The 21,947-nt window shown below is 38.0% G+C and overlaps 1 protein-coding gene across 1 annotated transcript in view; it reads right to left on the reverse strand.

Annotated features, from left to right (window-relative positions):
- The window catches only part of pfdn1 (prefoldin subunit 1), an 82,089-nt gene that overhangs the window by 54,567 nt on the left and 5,575 nt on the right, over nt 1–21,947 (reverse strand). The window contains exon 3 of the mRNA XM_072264465.1: nt 8,736–8,820. Within this exon, the coding sequence (XP_072120566.1) occupies nt 8,736–8,820 (85 nt within the window). The remainder of the gene's footprint in view (nt 1–8,735; nt 8,821–21,947) is intronic.

Below are 21,947 nucleotides of genomic sequence, written 5' to 3' on the forward strand. Positions count from 1 at the left end.
TTTAATTATTTTCTTATTTCCATTTTTGCTTCCTCGCTGACCTTACCATCAACCTGACATTAGCAAAATCCCCTTTTTCTGTTCTGTTTTATTCACTTGGTCATCCAGGGAGCTCCAACTTAAATAACCAATCACACCTCCCACATGGGAATGTACCAAGTCTTCAACTGAAACATCTACACCTTAAAGTTCCCCATTATTTACAGGGTCAGATAAGTTTTCATCACATTAATATTGGAAGTTCCCAAAAGGACAATTTTTTTCCAGGATTAAGGATCAAACTGATTCGTCACATATATTTACTTGTATTGTGAACTTACAGAGGTGTGTTGGCATGACATGCACAAAAAAAATCATTCAATTATAAAAATTAGGAATTATACAAAAATAAACTTAAAGGTTAGATTACTTTGTGTTCTTTTTCCCGTCCATTATTATTCTAAACTTTTTGACATCATGCTCTACTTCCAAAATATTTTCCAACTAATACCTGTTCCAGTTGATGTTTCCCAAAGACACAAGAATGTAATGTGTATCCTTTAGCCAGGAATGAATTGCTCAAAGAAGTACTTCTGACAATAAATTTCTCCTCCTCTGCCACAGTTGTTCTTGCTGCCCTGATCTATATTTGTATAGCTCCACGAAATAATAAATTATGGCATTTTTCAATACTACAACTCTGGAGAAATTATGACTTCAGAAAAAATAGAGATGGACAATGAAACTAATATCGAGGATTAGATATTAAATGCGAGGGGAGACAGTTACAGAACTGTTGATACCAAAGAAAAACAAATAACTATTAAAGGATTTAATAGTTTCAAAGGGGAAATATAATCTTTATATTCCAAATAAAACATTTGCCATAACTACAAATCATGAATGATGTCTCAAATTCATATCAGTGTTAAAAACGGAAGATGAATTACATTAGTTGCAGGGGATAAATATTTGGCCAGAATTTGGGAAAACTTTCTGCCTTTCCTTAGATACTTTACTCCTAACAATACCATACAATACATTCAACATAGTAAATACATCCCAGGACACTTTAAGAATTATCAAATGGAAATTATGACTTCAGAAAAAATAGAGATGCCACAAAAAATTGAAACAAAGGCAGATGAACAAAAGCTGTTAAAGTAATTTATTTTAAAGGATCTTTTTGAAAGAAAAAAAGTGAGAGAGTCTGCGATTTAGCAAGGAAATTCTTTAGGGCTGCAGCAGCTAATAAACATGATGGAGCAGTTAAACAGAGGGAGAAAAGAGACTAGCATTTAGAAGAGAGCCAGTTTCTCAAATAGTGAAAAACTGGGGAAACATTACGGACAGAGAAGGGCAAAATGAGAATTTTTAAATTGAGGCACAGCTTAACCAAGTTTGAACAAAGACAATATCAGTGAAAGTATTGGTGCAAGTTAAGAGATCAATGCTTTCGATCATATCAAGTTTGCAAAGAATAAAACAAGCAGTAAGGACTGAATTGACTAATCACATCAAAAACAAAAGAAATATGCATGAAGGCAAAAGTTTCAAAAGCAGAATCTATGCCTTCTGATACCTTAGATTTTTTAATATTAATGGTACAGATATATAATCCAAAGCCCCAGCCCAATTAGGTACCAAAATTAATTCCAATGTAATGAACAATCTTGTTCAGTATTGAGCACAAGGACAATGGATTTGGAGCTGCTATAAAGGAATTTGCGAGAGTTTAAAACTATGGCTTCAGTCTTCCCGATGGCAGGTTGCAGCAAGTTTGTCTATCCAGTACAGTTCATAAATCTAATAAATTAGATGAAATGTTAGTGTTGAGAGTGAGGGCGACAATGTATTGTTATCTGCCAGCAGTATCAACAGAAGCACTGCTTCACTTCTCATATGTGAGTATACATCTTCTGCTGATCACTGAAGATCAAAGGGAATATGTGGCATTATCTGAAAGCACCAAGTTCTCCAACATCCTTCCTTCAAACAACATTGGAACTAGACCAGCTAATATAACTTACTCACTACTTCTAGGACAACTTAATTCATTAATTAGCTCCTATATTTATCTACAGAGTGCAATTCAAAAGTAATTCCTTGGTTAGGAACAGCCAGTGAACATGAAAAGGCTCTGAGGAAAGGGATAGAGTTTCTGACTATTTTGTCATTTTAGTACCATGCACTGTACACAACCTGAAATGGAACAATGTCCAGAAAGCCACGGGTAATCCTTTCCCTTTCTACCATCATGAATATATTTTTATAATGTAAGTACACATACAGGCTGTCCTCAGGTTAAAAACACTCAACTAAGGACATGCCTACTACAAACAAGCTCCCATAATATAAATTCAAAACTCCGATGCACTTCCATATGTTTGTTCCCAATAAAAACAGAAGTTGTTCCCTCCCCTCTCTCTGCAGTGGTTCTTTCTTATCAGCCTAGCTGCTTTGGGTGCCATTTATTTTAACACTGTACAGGTATGGTTACCATAGAGTGATTGTGTAATTTCCAAATTATGGACAAAATCATCTTACAGTTGTCTGTAAAAATAGAGCCAGTTTGTATCCTGGGAACAGCCTGTACAAGATTATATTCAAGATATATTACCATTTAATATTATTACCAGAATATACTTCACAAAACATGTAACATCTGCTTCAAGAATTTCCTGTTCAGTGTTTGCTATAGTAACAGTAATCACCATGAGCTTTTTCAATTAATGCAATCATCACTCATCTTAGGTTGAAAGATTTGAACTCTACTGCATGTATTAAACACACGATAGAAAAGCTGTACTCCACTTACAAACTCCAGTTCCAATCACTTCACTGGAGTAGAATTTCAGAAGTAGAGTACATTATGCCCATGCTGAACATGAAGTAAATAGAGCAAATTGCATACCAAGCAACCAAAACATATTGTTGTCAGCAATACAACGGCAGTACCTTGCATTTACAGTTCATCCAATAAACACTATGCCCAATATTATAAGAAAAATACAAAAAATTAAAGGGCATTCTTCAAATGTAGCCAAGATTGAATTGTTTTGCAAGAACTGAAACAACATTATTCCCAATTCCCGAGTTTTTTTGACTGATTCAAACAGGCTGTTTTCCATTCACCTAATTCATTGATACACAGTAAGATTACATGCATGTCATATCTTCTATGCTCTATTTCAAAATCAAATTAAATTAAATCTATTGTGTTTATCTATATAGAATCCAAGTTAATTTCAACCTGGATTCCTTGTTCAACTTCCTGTTCTGATATCAGGAAACTTTCCTTATGACAACTTCAAAATATACTTACATACCTTACAAAAGTCCGACAGCCACATATATTCTCAGTAATTGTCACTAATTGAACACTATGGAAAAACTTACTGTAAAACATTTTAAATATTATTTTATCAATGCTATATATCATTTCCAGCACCATTTGAACAAACTGCTAGAAGAATAGAGCCCTTTCAGCAACAAAACTGTTGCCTCAAATCCAGCATTATTTCTGTTTTTCACTCTTGACCGGTTGAGACTAGTAAATCCTAGCATATAATTCCTATCAAAATTTGCCATCAAGAAGCTGATGATAAACCACATTCTTGACAATATTATGATGAAATTAACCCCCACAATAAGAAACCTGATGCTGCCTTCTTTATCTAAACATGTCCTGGCATATCAGCCTGCTTCACTGATCTCCCCACCCTCCACATTCTTCTCCTTGTAAATAGTGACGCAAAGTACTCATTTAGGACCTCACCTACATTAGATTAGATTCAACTTTATTGTCATTGTGCCAAGTACAGATACAAAGCCAATGAAATGCAGTTAGCATCTGACCAGAAGTGCAAAGAATAGTATTATTTACAAAATAACTGCGAATAAAAAGTAAGTGCTACAGCACACAAATATAAAAATACTGAGACAGTACAATACGGATGCAATACTGCTTAGTGCTGTGATGTGAGATTCAGCAGTGTCACAGCCTCAGGGAAGAAGCTCTTCCTGTGCCTGCTGGTGCGGGAGCAGAGGCTCCTGTAGTGTCTACCGGATAGGAGGAGAGTAAAAAGTCCATGGTTAGGGTGAGATGCATCCTTGATAATGCTTTTCGTCCTGCCCAGACAGCGTTTATGGTAGATGCTCTCAATGGTGGGCAATTGGGTGCCGATAATCCGCCAAGCAGTTTTCACCACACACTGCAGTGCTTTGCGGTCCGATACGGGACAATTGCCATACCACACTGAGATGCAGTTGGTGAGCATGCTCTCAATGGTACAGCGGTAAAAGTCCGCCAGTATCCTGGGACAGACGTAAGCTTTCTTGATGCTCCGCAGGAAATAAAGGCGCTGTTGCGCCTTTTTGGTCAGGATGGAGGAGTTCAGGGACCAGGGACCAGGTGAGATCCTCAAAAATGTGAACACCAAGGAATTTGAAGCTTGATACACACTCCACTACAGCTCCGTTGATGTAGATGTACATCTTATGCCTCAAAGCACATGTTCCCTTTATCCTTGAACTACCCTACCTACTCCTAGCTGAAGAGATTGTGGAGGCATTACTAATGATCTTTCAAGAATCAGCAGGACTGGGAAATTGCAAATGTCACTGCACCCTTCAAGAAGAGAGAGAGGCAGAAGAAAGGAAATTATAGGCCAGTTAATCCGACCTCAGCAGTTGAGAAGATGTTGGAGTAGATCATTATGTATGTGGTTTTGGGGTAATTGGAAGTACATGACAAAATAGGGCAAAGTCAGCATGGTTTCATTAAGGGAAAATCATGCCTGACAAATATGTTGGAATTATTTGAAGAAATAACAAGCAAGATAGACAAAGGAGAATTCGTGTACTTGGATTTTGAGAAGGCCTTTGACAAGGTGCCACGCATGAGGCTGCTTAACAAGTTAAGAACCCACGGTTTTACAGGAGAGATACTAACAAGAAAAGGGCATTGCTGATTGGCAGAAGGCAAATAGTGGGAATAAAGGAACCCATTCGGAATGGTTGTTGGTGACTAGTGGTGTTCCACAGAGTTCAGTATTGCGACTGCTTTTTACATTTCGATGAAGGAATTGATGGCTTTGTGGCCAAGTTTGCTGGCAATATGAAGACAGGGGAGGGGCAGGTAACGTTGAGGAAGCAAAGAGGCTACAGAAGGACTTGGACAGATTAGGAGGATGGGCAAAGAAGTAGCAGATGAAATACAGAGTTGGGAACTGTATGGTTATGCACTTTGGTAGAAGAAATAAAAGTGCTGACTATTTTCTAAATGGAGAAAAAATTCAAAAATCTTAGGCACAGAGGGATTTGGGAATCCTCGTGCAGGATTCCCTAAAGGTTAATTTGCAGGTTAAGTCAGTGATGAGGAAGACAAATGCAATGTTAGCATTCATTTCAAGAAGATTAGAACCTAAAAGCAAGAATGTAATGTTAGGCTTTATAAGGAACTGGTGCAGCCTCACTTCGACTACTGTGAGCAGTTTGAGCCCCTTATCTAAGAAAGGATCTGCTGAGAGGGTTCAAAGGAGGGTCACAAAAATGGTTCCAGGATTAAAAGGCTTCTCATATGAGGAGCATTTAATGGCTCTGGGACTGCACTCACTAGAATTCAGAAGAATGAGGAAGGAGGTCATTGAACCCTATTGAATGTTGAAAAGCTTCGATAGGGTGAATGTGCAGAGGATCTAAGACCGAAGGGGTAGTCTAAGATCAGAGGACACAGCCTCTTTAGAACAGAGATGAAGAAGAATTTCTTTAGCCAGAGTGACAAATCTGTGGAATCCGTTGCCAGAGGCAGCTGTGGAGACCAAGACATTGGGTATATTTAAGGCAGAAGTTGATAAATTCTTGGTTAGTCAGGACATGAAGGGATATGGGGAGAAGGCAGGAGACTGGGGCCAAGAGGAAAATGAATCAGCCTAAATGAAATGATGGAGCAGATTTGATGAGCCAAATGGCCTAATTCTACTCCTATATCTTAAGGTCTCATCCTCCTGCTCTTGATGTACATAGACAATACCTTGGGGTTCCCGTTATTCCAACTAGTTAAGGACTTTTCAGGATCTCTCCTGGCTCTCCTAATTCCCTTCTTGGGTTTGTTTCCCGTTTCTTTAAAATCCACAAGGGCTGTTTGATTTTGTCTCCCTAAACCTTAAATACTGTACACTTCCTTTTCTTCTTGACTAAATTCACCACCTCACCAACATCCAAGGTTCCCTTACCTTGCCATCCTTTTCCTTCCTTTCTGGAACATACCTGTCCTGTACTCTATGCAATTGGTCTTTAAACATGCCAGTTACGGACGCATACAAAAACAGCTGTTTCCAATTAACTTTCCCAGTTCCTGCCTAATACTCTTGTAGTTGACTGTGCTCCAATTTAATTCTCTCCTGCAAGGTCCATACTTATCGCTTTCCATAGCTCTCCTAAAACTTTAGTTGGGGACACTGTTCCCTAACTCTTCTCCCATGAAAGGAAAATTTCCAGACAAGACTCATTACTCAGTATCAGGTCCAATATGACCCCTACTTTTGTTGGACTATCTACATTTTGATTTTAAAAAACCCTTCTGGATGTATGTAACAATTCTACACCATGTAAACCTCTTGCACTAAGGAGATCGCAGTCTTTACTAAGGAAGTAGATGTCCCCTATGATAACAACCCTGTTGTTATTACGCCTTTCCTTAATCTGCCTGCATATCTGTTCCTCAATGTCCAGGTGACTATGGAGGTGGGGAAGGTGCTGTAATAATAGTGATTGTACCTTTCTTATTTTTGAGTTTTACCCATATGGACTTAGTGGACACTACCCATATACACTCAACCAAGCATCTGTTATGGCCACATCATAGTTCCATGTACTGATCCATGCACTATTCATTACCCTTGCCCATAATACTCCTGGCATTAAGATACACATACTTCAGCCTGCCTATACCACTGCATCTATTTCTTTGCTCCTGCTTGTTCCTACTGTCATGATATCTACCTTACTCTCAATCCCTCCACTTTCTGACCTGGTGCTCTGGTTCCCATCCACCTCCCGAGTAGCACTAGCCAATCTCCTGAGAAGGATATTGATTTATTTCCAGTTAGGGTGCAATCCACCGCTCTAGTACAGTTTATCCCTACCACAGAAGAGGTTCCAATGGTCCAAGAAAATTTAAACACCTCCCTCTACACCAGTTTCTCAGCCACACATTCATCTGTTTTACCTTTTGATTCCAGCCTTGACAAGCACATGGCATCAGGAGTAATCCACGGGTTACTTTCTTCAAGATTCTGCTTTTCAGTCTCATTCCTAACTCCTCATGCTCACTTTGCAGGATGCCTTCCCCATTTCTACTTTTGTCATTTTTGTCGGTGTGCACCAGGACTTCTGGCTGCTCACGCTCTCCCTTGAGAATGCTTTGCAGCCATTCTGAGGCGTCTTTGACTCTGGCACCCAGGAGACAGCACACCATCCTGGCATCTCTGTCGCAGCTATAGAATTTCCTGTCTGTTTCTCCAACTATCAAGCCTCCTATCAATATTGTTCTGCCTGACTTTAGAATTCTCCGCTGAGCTTCAGTGACAGCCACAGTGCCATTGAACTAGCTGCTGTTGTGTACCCTCATAGATCATTCCAATCTGAAATCTTGAACTTTAAAAGAACTTTCCAAGATGCTACACAAAGCATAAACTACCATAGCATTAAGCAATGCCTACCAGCAATGATGAGAATTTATGGCCAGAAGAGTTGTAGTTTGGTAAAACTTGCAGTGAAATCTGAAATCTGAATTCTTACAAAGTGAGGAACAAGGGTATATGCAGAGGATGAGAAGCACACCCGCCAAAGTTTGCTGAGAAGAGAAGCAAGAATTAGTGAAGTGGTGGAACTAGCTAATGGATTTCTGGAAAGGTGGTAAAGACAGAAAAACAAAAAAATGGTGGAGAAACACAGCAGGACAGGCAGCACATAGGGATAAGTCAACAATTCAAGTTGAAGACCTTTTGTCAGCATCTTCTATTTCATTTAATCAATTAAATTTTAAAAGACATTGTTTTCTGCAAAATCAGAGATGGCATAAGGTAGAAATGGTAATATTGTGAAGTTAGAAATAAACAGCCTTGGTAATGGGCAAGTTGAGGGCAATGAAGTGTAACACAAGGGTAATTAGAATGCTGAGGGTGCTCGTAAAACAGTACACACCGGAACAGGCCCTTCATCCCACGGTGTCTGTGCTGGCCATCATGTCGATTGAAACTAATCTTCAACTGCCTGATCACCGCTTAATTCTCTGCCTGTCTAAATGTTTAGGATTAGTCGCTATGAGCAGCAGGGAAAAGTGATGGAATTAGTAAAGGTAGAGTAGGCAAAGAGTGGGAAATTTTTGTAGGGCTTGAAGTTCTTGTTTATTCACTACAGGATTAAAAGGATTTATTTGGTGCCGTTATTAAAAGAACTAGTTAATTCAGGATCATCTTTCTATATTCTGACAATATCAACTTGACAGACAAAACAGTAATTGAGGAGGCCCATAGATTTAAACTGATAGCAAGCAGCTGATATACAGAAAATGGAAGTCTACAAAATGAAGAAAGAAAACAATCTTTACACAGAGATTGAGACAGAGTAAACTTTTCAATGCCAAGAGCCATTGCCAAATAGTAATGGATGTGTTTTTAAAAATGATTTTTCTTATTTCAACATACTTTATTTTATCTTCTGTACTGAAAGCATGAATGATGAGAACTCACCTCAAGCTCTTTGATCTTCTGTTCAGCTATTTTTTGTTTCTCAAGAAGCTGATAGTGAATTACTGCTTTTGGTTGAAGAATGAACCTAAACATTAAAAACATACTTTTTAAAATTTACTGCAAGAACCAATTTTAAAGCACAATTAACATTTTCCCTTTGCAAGAATCATAAAGTTGCATAGAAGCTAAATGAAAATGTTTCAAGCACACACATTTATGCTCATCTATCATTATATTGCATCATATTTCTGTTAAGTAGGAAAGGATTTAATTGCAATAGAATGAAAAAATAACTGAAGGGCAAACTTTGTAAAATCAACCAAAAATTATCAGCAGCTTTATTCAGGACAGGGCCAGTGGGAGGCAGATTATGGTATGTGCTCTGTATGGGTCTGTTGCTGTTTAACAAAGCATAGAAACTTTTATATTTTTTGTGGATTTTTATTACACCCTGCAGTACACAGGAAATGCTGCCTTGAGCTTGCTGGAGAGACTGTTTAATATTATGGACCTCAATCACTACTGCATTTTCACCTACAGACTGAATTTCTCAGCAAATTTATCTTGCCATAAAGATTATTTTTCAAGAAGTCCAGAGGAAAACCCCTGAAAGTCCTATTTTGTTTGCAAAATCATGCAAAATGAAAGACAATCAAAATCTGTTTTATGAGGGGTGATTGATAAGTTTGTGGCCTAAGGTAGAAGGAGTCAATTTTAGAAAACCTAACATTTATTTTTCACATAGTCCCCTCCTACATGTACACACTTAGTCCAGCGGTCGTGGAACATACGAATCCCTTCTTTGTAGAAGTGGTCCACAGCAGGGGTGATTGATAAGTTCGTGGCCTGGGGTAGAAGGAGATGAGTTATACAGCTCTTGCTACATGCACGTGCAGTTCAACTCTGAGTGAAAATGCAGCAAGTTTGAAGTTAATAACTCATCTCCTTCTACCTTAGGCCACGAACTTATCAATCACCCCTGCTGTGGACCACTTCTAGAGGTCCAAGACTCCGACTTCTACAATGAAGGGATCCGTATGCTCCACAACTGCTGGACTAAGTGTGCAAATGTAGAAAAAATAAATGTGCTAGCTTTTCTAAAATTGACTCCTTCTACCTTAGGCCACAAACTTATCAATCACCCCTGTATTACATACTTCATAGGAGAGAGAGGAATTTGTAGCTGCAGAAGCAGACTGGCATAAAACAAAAATGAAAATTAAATTTCATGACATTTCCTAATGCTCCAACTGCATTCTTATAGGTTGTGTAGGTTATAGAAAAAAAATGAACCCTACCGTGTCACATACGTGTACTCCAGAGGGAAGATTGCATTGGAATCCCCTGTAAAGTGACCCATTAATTTCTTTTTTAATATTTTTACTTAATATTAATCTCAAACAATAACGAGGTGGCCTACAGGGAAGAAGTCATCTCTCTGACAGTGGTGTCAAGAAAACAACCTCTCCCTCAATGTTGCAAAAACAAAGGAGCTGGTTGTGGATTACAGGAGGAATGGAGACAGGCTAACCAGATCAATGGATCTGGGGTTGAGGGAGTAAATAGCCTCAAGTTCCTTGGCATCCACATCACCGAGGACCTCATGTGGTCTGTACACACCAGCTATGTGGTGAAAAAGGCACAACAGCGCCTCTCATCTCAGACAGTTGAGGAAGCCCCCCAAATCCAACTTTCTACAGGAGCACAATTGAGAGCATCCTAACTGGCTACATCACTGCCTGGTATGGGAACTGTACCTCCCTTAATTACAGGATTCTGCAGAGAGTGGTGTGGACAGCACAGCGCATCTGTAGTTGAACTTCCCGTGATTCAGGAACTTTACAAAGACAGGTGTGAGAAAAGGGCCTGAAGGATCATTGAGGACCTGGATCACCCCAACCAGAATCTATTCCAGCTGTTACCATCCAGGAAACCACACCGCAGCATAAAAGCCAGGACCAACAGGCTCTGGGACAGCTTCTTCCACAAGGCCATCAGACTGATTAACTCACACTGATCTGAGTGTATTTCTATGTTACATTGACTTTTTTATTATAAATTATTATAAATTACTCTGATTGCACATTGTACATTTAGACAGAGACGTAACGTAAAGATTTTTACTCATGTATGTGAAGTATGTAAAAAATAAAGTCAATTCAATATTCTAAAAGGGCAATAAACATTTTAAAAGCTGTATACTTCTATGCTTTACTACAAAAGTAATCTATCATTACATTATCAAACTTCATCTGTGCTCAGACAAATAAATTTAATCCTTAAGAACTAATTTGCCCCTCCAAGAATGTTAATAATACTGCATTGATGGGTCTTACTAGTCCTCAGAATTTCTCATCTCATTTTTGATTTGCAGGTAATGAATATCAACTTATTAGACTGTTGGATTCTGTAGTCAAGCCTGATTTGGTCCGAAAATAGTACTCTCATGTTATTTTTAAAACTATAAATCATGGCATTGCAATCAAGTGTAGAAAGTTTGCCTGCCATTTGATTTCTCATTTCTGTTTGATTAAGACCAACTAATCTCCATCTGCTAATTCAGAATATCTGAGTGATAGATCGCAAAATATTCCTGGGTCTCTCTGTCTTAGTCATTTGTACATAGATACATATAACAAGATCAATATGCAGACCTTATGCAAGTCAGTTTTGCTGTCTACACGGAAGAAAATATGAAATCCTAATTTAGGTTTGGAAGCAGCTAAAAATGTTTCAGCAGTTGTTGGACTTCCTCCAAAATACAATAAAAGAAATATAAAAAAGCTTAGATTTATAGGTTTATTTCAATTTATCATGGACAATAGTGATTAAATATAATCCTTTTGTAGATTACTTGTTTGTGCAAGTTTATTTTAAATGAAAATGAGGGTTGCATTAAAGGGGATTGTATTACAATCTGCAAGAATTTCAGTGAGTATCACTAACAAAGTATGGTCATCATGCAACATGAGTCAAGTGATTCAAAATCTTCTGGCACATTTCCAGTCTGCAACATACTGACTACAGGAATTATTTTTTCAACCCTTACAGCAATTTGTTTTGCTGCAGTACTAAACACACCGCCAAAATGCTGTCGAGTGAAGAATTATAATATTTGTTTTTGTTTACTGTCCACATCTGTCGATACTGTATTCTCAAAGGACATACACTGTAAACAATGTAATGAAAGTTTGAAATCTTCCACATATATAGGTAACGTACTAGTTATGTTGCACTTTATAATTGATCTACTTATCTAATAGGTGTCTGGCATTTCAATTCCAAGTCTCCTCCATACTTTCTCAACAATGCCTCTTAACTGGGGTTCTGTGAACTTGGATGTGAAAATAAAGATGTTAATTTTTTCCCCCAACTTCTAATTGAAATTTAGCATTTCCTTTGATTATGAATGTAGGTGATAAACCACAGTAGTATGCACTGGAAATGGTTAAACTGGATTGTGGACTGGAACAGAAAAAAAACTAAGCGATTCCCTTATCAAATAATGTAATACGTTTTAGAATAGTTGATTTTTTTAAAAACATTTTTAAGCAGGTCATTGAGGAATTGGCAGCCTCGTAATTCCCATCCAGTATGCAACTGGATGAAACTTCAAACATTTCTCAATGTAGTCAGCTCCTTGTTTTTGCCCGTTATATACATGCTGATGGCATCAAAACAGAATTCTTATTTTGTGAGGCCCTTTTGGAAACTACAAAGGCTGTCGACGTTTTGGAAATAGTAAAAAGTTTTTTTTAAACCAAACAAAACTTTGAGTGGAAAGAAGAATTTCATAGTCTCTTGAACAGATGGCGCTCCTGTGATGTTTGGTAATACATCTGGTGTTGCTACTTTAGTGAAAAAGAAAGCTCCTCACGTCATCGTTATTCATTGTTTTTTTACACAGCCATGCACTGGCAACAAAGACTCATCCAACGACTCTGAAAGAAGTTTTGTCAACAACCATAAAAGTCATCAACTTTATTAGTAGCAGGTCTCTGAGTAATCATATTTTTAGAAGACTTTGGCAAGAAATGGGTGCAGAATATGAAGTGCTTCTCTACCACACAGAAGTTCATAGTCTTTAAAGAGGACAAATCTTGAAGCACATGGTCGAACCAAGGACAAGTTTCACCTTTTCCAAAAGGAAAACAAAACCCTCTCTTGGAACAATTTGGAAAAAAAAGAATTGTATCAATAGGTTGGCTTAGCTGGCAGATATTTTTAACCATATGAATGAAATACATTTTTCAATTCAAGGTGCTGAAGTCACTATTATGGATGCTACTGAAAATTACAGGCTTTCTTGGCTAAGCTGCTGATATGGAAGAAGGGAGTAGAGGCTGACATCTTTGCAAACTTTCAAATGCTAGAGGTAGTGCTTTACCAAGATAGAGCTGAGATATAAAATTCTCTATCAATTTCTTTGAAGCGAGACATCTGGTAACACCTGGAAACATTTCAGAACTCTTTCAAAAGTTATTTCCATTTTGATAGCACTAAAGTTGAATTATGGATTGACAATCTTTATCTTTCTGATATAAACTGCATCAAAGTTGTTAATCTAGCCAAAGATGAACTCATTGATCTTAGGACAAAAAACACACTACCATTGGAGTTCATCTCAAAAAGCCTTGGAGAATTCTGCTGTTCCTTGAGAGAAGTCTATCCTCGATTTGTAAAACGAGCTATGGAAGTTTTAATTCCACTTGCAACAATGTATCTTTGCAAATCAGGACTTTCAACATTTGTAACCACTAAATATTTTTTCAAAAATCGAAATTGATTAGATGTCTGACATGACATACGCGTTGCTTTGTCAAAGACCACCTCACCGTTATTGTTCTTATTCAAGCTAAGCAACAACAGTTTTCACTGTATAGTTTTGTTATTCAATGTGCTAATATAAGTACATATATTACTATCACAATTTTGTTGTTTTTAATATTTTGATAACAGGATTTCTTTTGTAATCCTATCTATCTTATTTTATATACTTAAGTACATTATTCTGAGAAGGGGTCCACAGGCTTCAATGAACTGCCAAAGGGTCCATGGCATTAAAAGAAAAGGCTAAGAACCCCAGTTCTTGCAAATATTCCCAGAATCTAACCATCCCAAAACAGTTATGACTGTTTCTTTCAATTCTGCCAGATCCTACACCATTGAACTCACTAATCTTGAAAATCCATTTCAATGGTCACATGCCCATACACTGGTTTATTGATGTCTCAAAGCAAACACCATTCTCTTACAAACCCAGTCCAAATCCATCCAGCACCCAGAATTGTTCTCTTAGTCATTCAGTTTTTTTTAAACAAATGCAACTAGCTCTTGAGACCATTTATCGAGTAGAATCAGACGTCAATCCTGCTCAAGTCACAGGCTCACCCGCAGCATAATTTCTAATATTCTTTTAATGACAAGGGCATTATGAAAATAATTGCCATCTACCAACAGGCAAACTAATGGAGAGGAATCTTACAGATTAATTTACAAGCATTTGACGAGCATTGTCTTGTTAGGGATAGTCAGCATGACTTTGTGAGTGGCAAGCTGTGCTCGAGGAGATGAGAACACAGAAAACAGAGGGCGGTAGTGGATGGAGCTTATTCTGCTTAGAGATCGATGACTCGGGGTGTTACACAAGGACCTGTCATAGCAGCCCTCTTCTTTGTGATTTTTATAAAAGACTTGGATGAGGAAATGGACGGGTGGGTTGGTAGGTTTGCAGATGACACAATGGTTGGTGTTGTGGATAGTGTAGAAGGTCATTGTAGGTTACAATGGGATATAGACAGGATACAGAGCTGAGTCAGATAGAGTTCAATCCCGAGAAGTATCATTTTTGAAGTAATGCACTTTGGAAGATTGAATTTGAAGGCAGAGTACAAGGTTCTTAACAACATGGAGGAAGAGAGATCTTGGGATTCATGTCCATAGATCCCTCAAAGTTGCCGTGTAAGTTGATAGAATGGTTAAGAAGGCGTATGGCATGTTGGCCTTTAATAGTCGGGAAAATGAATTCAAGAATTGCCAGGAAATGTTGCAGCTCTATAAGAGTCCGGTTAGACCACACTTGGAATATTGTGCTCTGTTGTGGTTGCCTCATTATATGAAGGATGGGAAAGCTTTAGAGATGGTGAGAGGGACTTACTGGGATGCTGCCTGGATTAGAGAGTGTGTCTAATGAGGATAGATTGTACAAGCTAAGTTTTTCAGTTTGGAGTGAAGGAGGATGAAACCAGACTTGATAGAGGTGTATACAAGATGATAAAAAACAGACTGAGTGGATAGTCAGGACTTTTTAAACCACAGAGCAGAAATCACCAATACAAGGTATAATTTTAAGGTAATAGGAAAGTATGGAGAGGGGAGGAATGTCAGAGTTATGCATCTTTAATGTGACGCAGGTCTTTTCTTTAAGTTTATTCAAGGAATGTAGAAATTACAGGCTGAGGCAGCATTTAATCCACATCCCTAGTTGCCCTTGAAAAGATGATGGTGAACCAACGCAGCTCTTGAGGTGGAGATGTATCCACAATGCTATTGGGGAGGTTTAATGTATTTAGTGTTCCAGTATTGTGATCCAGTGATAGTGAAAGGATGGCGATTTATTACCAAGTCTGAATGATGTGGCTTGGAGGGCAACATTCACGATAGTGATGCTTCCATGCTTTTGCTGCCCCTGATGTTCTAGCTGGTAGAGGTCGTGGGTTTGGAAAGTGTTATCAAAAGCATCATGGCGAATTGCTGTAGTTCATCCTGTAGATGGAGTAAACAGCTGCTATGGTGCATCAGTGGCAGAGTGAGTAAGTACTGGTTGTAACAGTGCTATTTAAGTGCTGCTGGTATCAAACTTCTTGAATGTTGTACCAGCTTTGAAGGATGTTAGGACAGGTTTTGGGGAGTTAGGAAATTAAGTTACTCGCTGCAGTATTCCTAACCTCTAACCTGTTCTTGTAGCCATATTGCATGAACTGGATTAGACACATAGTTTCTGGTTAATAGCAATCCCAGGATATTGATAGTGGGAGATTCAGTGATGGCAATTGCATTGAGTAGCAGGAGGTGATAGCCGGATTTTCTCTTGTTGAATACTGCCATTGCCTGGCTAGTACCATCTGCACCACATATCAGCACAGGCCTGGATTTCTTCAGGGCTTTTGTGCAATCATGAGCATTGCTATTTCTGACCATAAAAATGAAGGCAAGCTATTGATGAAGCAGCTTAAAATGGTTGTGCCTAGGACACTTTAAAATATTGAGAAGCAATGGAGTATACATACCAAATATTGCCGAACTCACTGAAAGGCAAGAAGCCACTACATGGATAGACCAAGTACCTCAGATTAGAATAAAATATTTTAATGAAATAGTTAAATTATATTTTGACAATTTATAACCCTTTAAAACAAAAAATGTTATAAGTATACAGTAGAACTTTTACTTTTTAATCCTTTCAACGCATTTTCACAATATGCATTACTTAATGTTCAGAAAGTTTAGACTTGTTACACTGAACTGAAAATATTACACTAGCCAATAGGAGAGGTTCATAACAAGGAACTGTCAATCAAGATAGCTACAGAGATACAATGATACCAGAAGTAGAAAAACAGTTTAGTTCATTGCATCATTACATAGGCAATTACTATCTTGACAATTTATAAACAAAACTATAAATAAAAATGCTGATATGTAGACTGGGTCTAGGTTTCAAATCTTCCAACAAAGAACCATAGATAAGAACAAATTTTACCCAATGAGCTACCAGATGAGACATCAAGCCATTTTTGCAATATTTTCCTGTTACTTTAATAAGCACAAATGGTTTTGCACCTCCAACTGAAAGTACTCAACTGTAAAGACATTTTCTCCAGATTCAATAACTGCTGGAATGATAAGTGCTTATGTTCTTATTTCAAAGTTTCAATCCATTTTTAATGTCATTTTAAATGAATCTACAGACCATTGCAGGAGAAAAGGCATTATTTTGTTGCATTAATAAATGAAGTCACTGTGCATTTTCTTGAAGTCATTTAAAGAGCATAGGTTCTTCACTATTAATAGCTTCTTTACCAACTAAAAATACTTACTAAATTTTGAAATTAAATTATTCAACAAATACAAGAAAATAAACTGCTTCACGTTTTTCCTGTATCTCTGTCTTCCATCCTTGAATATAGCTATGGTATGCTAGCAAAGATTAATGCAATGAAACATAATTTTCTTAGTATAGCTACAATGATGTAACCATTTCTCTGAATAGAATATTCCCAACTGGACTCCAGCCAAGGAGATGACAAGCACATCAACCTCATATTATGTTTCGTAACATTTGTTGCAACCCTATATCCCTCTATGTGTTCTGCAGTTTTCAAAACCTATCTTGTTTAAATTTTCTCCCCTCTCCACACTTCAACTTGCCATCTCCAAATAATATATTGAATGGACCACCTCCAGAGGAACAGCTGACTGGCCCTAATGTGGCCTAATATAAAACATGAATGTATCTTCTTCCCAGTTTTTCCCCCTCAATAATTATGAATTGAAACCCAATCAAATTCTCCTCTGTAAAATAAGTCTAAAAGGAGTGTAGTTCAATCTAGATTTTACCAACTACTAATGCAATGAGTTTAATTCAAAGGCCACAAAAATTTGTTTCTAGAGACTGCATATTCAAAAATCAACATGCTGTGCAGATAAAATAGACAGACATCCAAATACTGCTTAAAGACCATTCTATTCTTGGAGTGTATTTTTATTGTCAGCACATCTTTGAAGTAAACTATTGCTCTGCCATTTTGTTCAAAATTATCAGACAACGAAAAATAGTGCTTCACAAGGGGATATTATTAACAGCATGCTTCAAAAAAGTCATGAAAAAATTAAAATATTTTAATTTAACTAATAAATTTTTGTAAAAGCTTAGCACTGAGAACATTTATGTTCTCTTCAGTCAAATGGAAATAAATTTCAATCATCGCTGGAGGCTTAAAATTTAAAGAAAAAGCAGCTTTTCCTCAGGACATGTCACTGATCATGTTATTTTCATCATTCACTATTTATGAAGCAAAATTCAAGTGCGCTCATTCTTTAAACAGGAAGTAGGAGTCAAAGGAAATGAAATCACTTATCACGTCTATTTAAATATAAACAACATTGTGAATTCCTATTGTTCAAGAGTATGCAAATGTTTTCTACAGATTATAGAAATAAAATGTATCTGCCTTTAGCTAAACTGGAAAACAAAAGATTACTGCCTCGTGCAGCATATGATTCAATTTCAATTAAAAATAATGGAAAAATTGGACTCACTGCAAGTTATACAAAGCTTGTGACTGACCTCCCAAATCATCTATGCATCTGAAATACTAACACATGGAAAAACCCAGATGTGTAATGACATAAATACTACAATGAGATTTGCATCCAAGTTGACTGGCCTCTGGGTGCTGTGGCTGTGCATGCAATAGAGGGCCAAAACTACAAATTTAGAGCTTGCATACTTTTACTTAATGGGATATTACCTGAATTGATAGTAATGCCTCAGGAAAGTCTTCTTTAATAAACTAATTTTCTTTTTTTTCCTCTCTCTGCACCAAAGTCCACTCACTGTCCTCATCCCAAGTGGTAACCCCAGCCTCCACCCCATCCCAACAGAGCACACATTCATCGCCAAATATCACCCCAACCCCATCAGCTACTGTTGGGAGAAAAAGTTTGTGAACCATTTTCAATTACCTGGTTTGCTGCATTAATTACTCAAAATGTTGTCTGATCTTCATCCAAATCACAATAACAAACAAACTGCCTTCATCAACAACACAGAAACAATTGTACTTTTCATGTCTTTAGTGAACATATTTTTCCAGCCTGGATTGTAAATGAATAAACAATACCTGAACCCTTGTATATAATAACTGGATCTCCCCCTCCCACTTTCAAATCTCTTACTAACTCTTCCTTCAGTTAGTCCTGACGAAGGGTCTCGGCCTGAAACGTCAACTGTACCTCTTCCTAGAGATGCTGCCTGGCCTGCTGCGTTCACCAGCAACTTTGATGCGTTGCTAGAACCTCCTTCAGCACTGGTTAGACTTGCACAACTCCGAGGAGGAATTTTAGACCACTCCTCCATACAAAACTTTCAGTTCATCAGTATTTCTGGGATACCTTGCATAAACAGCCCTCTTCAGGTCATGCCACAACACCTTAATTGGGTTAAGGTCTGGACTCTGACTTGGCCATTCCAAAACACAAACTTTCTTCTTTTTAAACCATTCTGTTGCTGCTTTACTCTTATGTTTTGGATCATTGTCTTGTTGCATCATTCAACTTCTATTAAGCTTCAGTGACAGACCGCTACCCTGACATTCTCCTGTAAAATACCTTGATATAATTTTGAATTTATTGTTCCCTCAACAATTGCTAGCCCTAAGCCAGCAAAGCAGCCCCAACCAATGATGCGCCTTCTACTATGCATCACAGTTGGGATGGAATTTTGGCGTTGGTGTGCAGTGCCCTTTTTCCTTCAAACATTGCAGTGTGCATTTCTGCCAAATGTCTAACTTTTGTCTCATTGTCCCAGAATCATTATGGAACATCCTGGTGGTCTTTTGCAAACTTGAGATATGCAGCATTTTTTTTTTTTTTTTTTGGAGAGCAGTGGTTTTCTCTGTGGTGTCCTTCCATGAACGCCATTCTTGTTCAATGTTCTTCTTATAGTAGACCCATGAACAGAGACTTTAGCAAGCTCTAGAGATTTCTGCAGGTCTTTTACTGTTACCTTTGGGTTCTTTATCACCTCCTTCAGTATTGCACATTGTGCTTTTGGTGTGATCTTTGCAGGACGTCCACTCCTAGGGGGAGTAGCAACAGTACTGAATTTCCTCCATTTGTAGACAATTTCTCACATTGTGGACTGATGAACATTCAGGTGTTTAGAAATATTTTTGTAGCCTTTTTCAGTGCAAGGATTTGGTAAATGGAATATTATGTGACAGAACGTGAAGGAAACATTTTAAAAGGAAACATTAAAAAGCACTGTCTAAAAAACTGAAGAATCATAGAGCTGAGACATTAATGTGATCTGGGTGCCAGAGAACATGATTGTTTAAAGACTCTACTCTAGATAACCCAAATAATTAGCAAGACCTACAAAATGTCTTTTTTTATTGCAAGGGAAAGGAATACATGAATTAGGAATATTATGCTTCAATACTGTAGGATATTTGTGAGACCAAATCTGGAGTAATGTGCACAGTAATGAGCTTCTTTAAGGACATCAATTCTTTTTAAATTTACTTCAGGAACTGGTAGTTGCTGCCAAAGCCAGCATTTTTGCCCACCCCAATTAACATTCAGGGAAGCTTTGATAACCTTCCTATTCAAAATGTCAGTGTATCTTGTGACAGAAGCTTGGATATGCTATTTTTTTATTTATGAATTATTATTGATACTGAATTATCATGTGTACTGAGATACAGTGAAAAGCTTTTGTTTGCATGCCAACCAGGCATATCGTGCCATACATAATTACATAAGTAGTTAAAAGAAACTAGAATGCAAATATCATCCTACAGTAACAATGAAAATGCAGTGTAGGTGACAAATAAAGTGCAGCCTCCACAATGTGGTAGACTGGGAGACTTGCCTCCCCCCCCACTGCCTACAATGGAGTATAAATTGAACATTATGGTATAAACAATAATGTACAATTTCAATAATGAATAATGTATAATCAATCTTGGAACAGAGGTGAATCACCACAAATGCTCTCCCTCAAACATTGGCAGGAAATGTCCACCTCACACGATTTGCACCAGCAGGCCAACCTCCAGAGCACCATACAACATCAGAAGATGTAAGCATTCTGCAGGTTGTGCAAGACTGGAAAATGGACGTGGACTTTGACAGACATTGTGGCTACAACACTCTGACCAGACATGATCCTGTGGTCCACAACAGCCAAGCTGGCATATGTTGTGGAATTGACAGTACCATGGGAACTCTGAAAACTAACTTCACACAAGGCTGAATCATTGCACAAGCACATTTTACAATCACGAGAGGAAAAAGACCAAGTACTCTGAACTGGCAACTGAAGCTGCCCAGAATGGCTGGAAGACCAAGATTTTCCCAGTAGAAGTGGGATGCAGGGGATTCGTTGCTACATCTACGACCAGTCTATTGAAGAAGATGGGGGTGAGGGGTCACTCCCTCCAACAAGCAAGCAAGTCCTTATCAAATGCAGCAGAAGAAAGCAGCAATTGGATTTGGATTAAAAGGAAAGACAACAACTGGGCTGCAAGATGAAGACAAGAAGGTATGGAACTGAGGGGGTGTATCTGGGACGCCAGGTAGCACCATTGAGCCCTCTGGAGACGTTGTGGGCTTATCAACGAAACGTCAAAGAAGGAGGGTGCCCACCTGATGATCCTGATGACGTAACTACCCTCCCTCCTTGTCACCACTCCAAGCCCACTGCCAACATGAGAGTGCTGACTTACCATAGGGATTGAAACATCAAGTCCTCGTAGCTCTACAGTATTGTATTACTAATTAAGGTAAATCAAAACTTCCATCTACTCTCTACTCTAACAGATGATTCCACACTGGCATATTGCACATGATTACAGACTAATGTTCTGTTCTTGGTAACTACCACAAATATAGAAGGAAAATCTCACTTTTAAAAGATCAATATGTTGTTGTACATTTCAGCATATAACATGTCCATGCACTCAAAACCAAAAAAATGTCTGAACAATTGAGCAATGACATGGATGTTAACTGTCCAAATATTGATGGAGAACAATCAGTGTAGAAAGTACAGAGAGTGAAACAAAAAATCCTGAGAACTCTTATAGCCAGTACAAAACAAAGTCAACAACAGAAATAACAGCTGCAAATTTAGTTTAATAAATGAAGCTGGGTAAATGGTATGCAAGCCATGACATCAATGAGGGGTGTAAAACAGAACCAATCTTAGTGAAGACTGGAATCAAATGAGGCTGCATCATTGTCTACCTACTGTAAGAGCCAAACTCTGAAAACTAAACTCACACAAGGCTGAATCATTGCACAAGCACATTTTACAATCATACTCACTGCAAAGTTACAACTTGCCTCTAATAAATCTCTGGCAGAAATAGTTATTCTTTAGAACTAATGGGAAACTTTCAACCTAAGGCAACTGCCCTTTCAGAA

This window comes from Mobula birostris, chromosome 7 (assembly GCF_030028105.1).
Source record: "Mobula birostris isolate sMobBir1 chromosome 7, sMobBir1.hap1, whole genome shotgun sequence".
NCBI classification, from domain to species: domain Eukaryota; kingdom Metazoa; phylum Chordata; class Chondrichthyes; order Myliobatiformes; family Myliobatidae; genus Mobula; species Mobula birostris.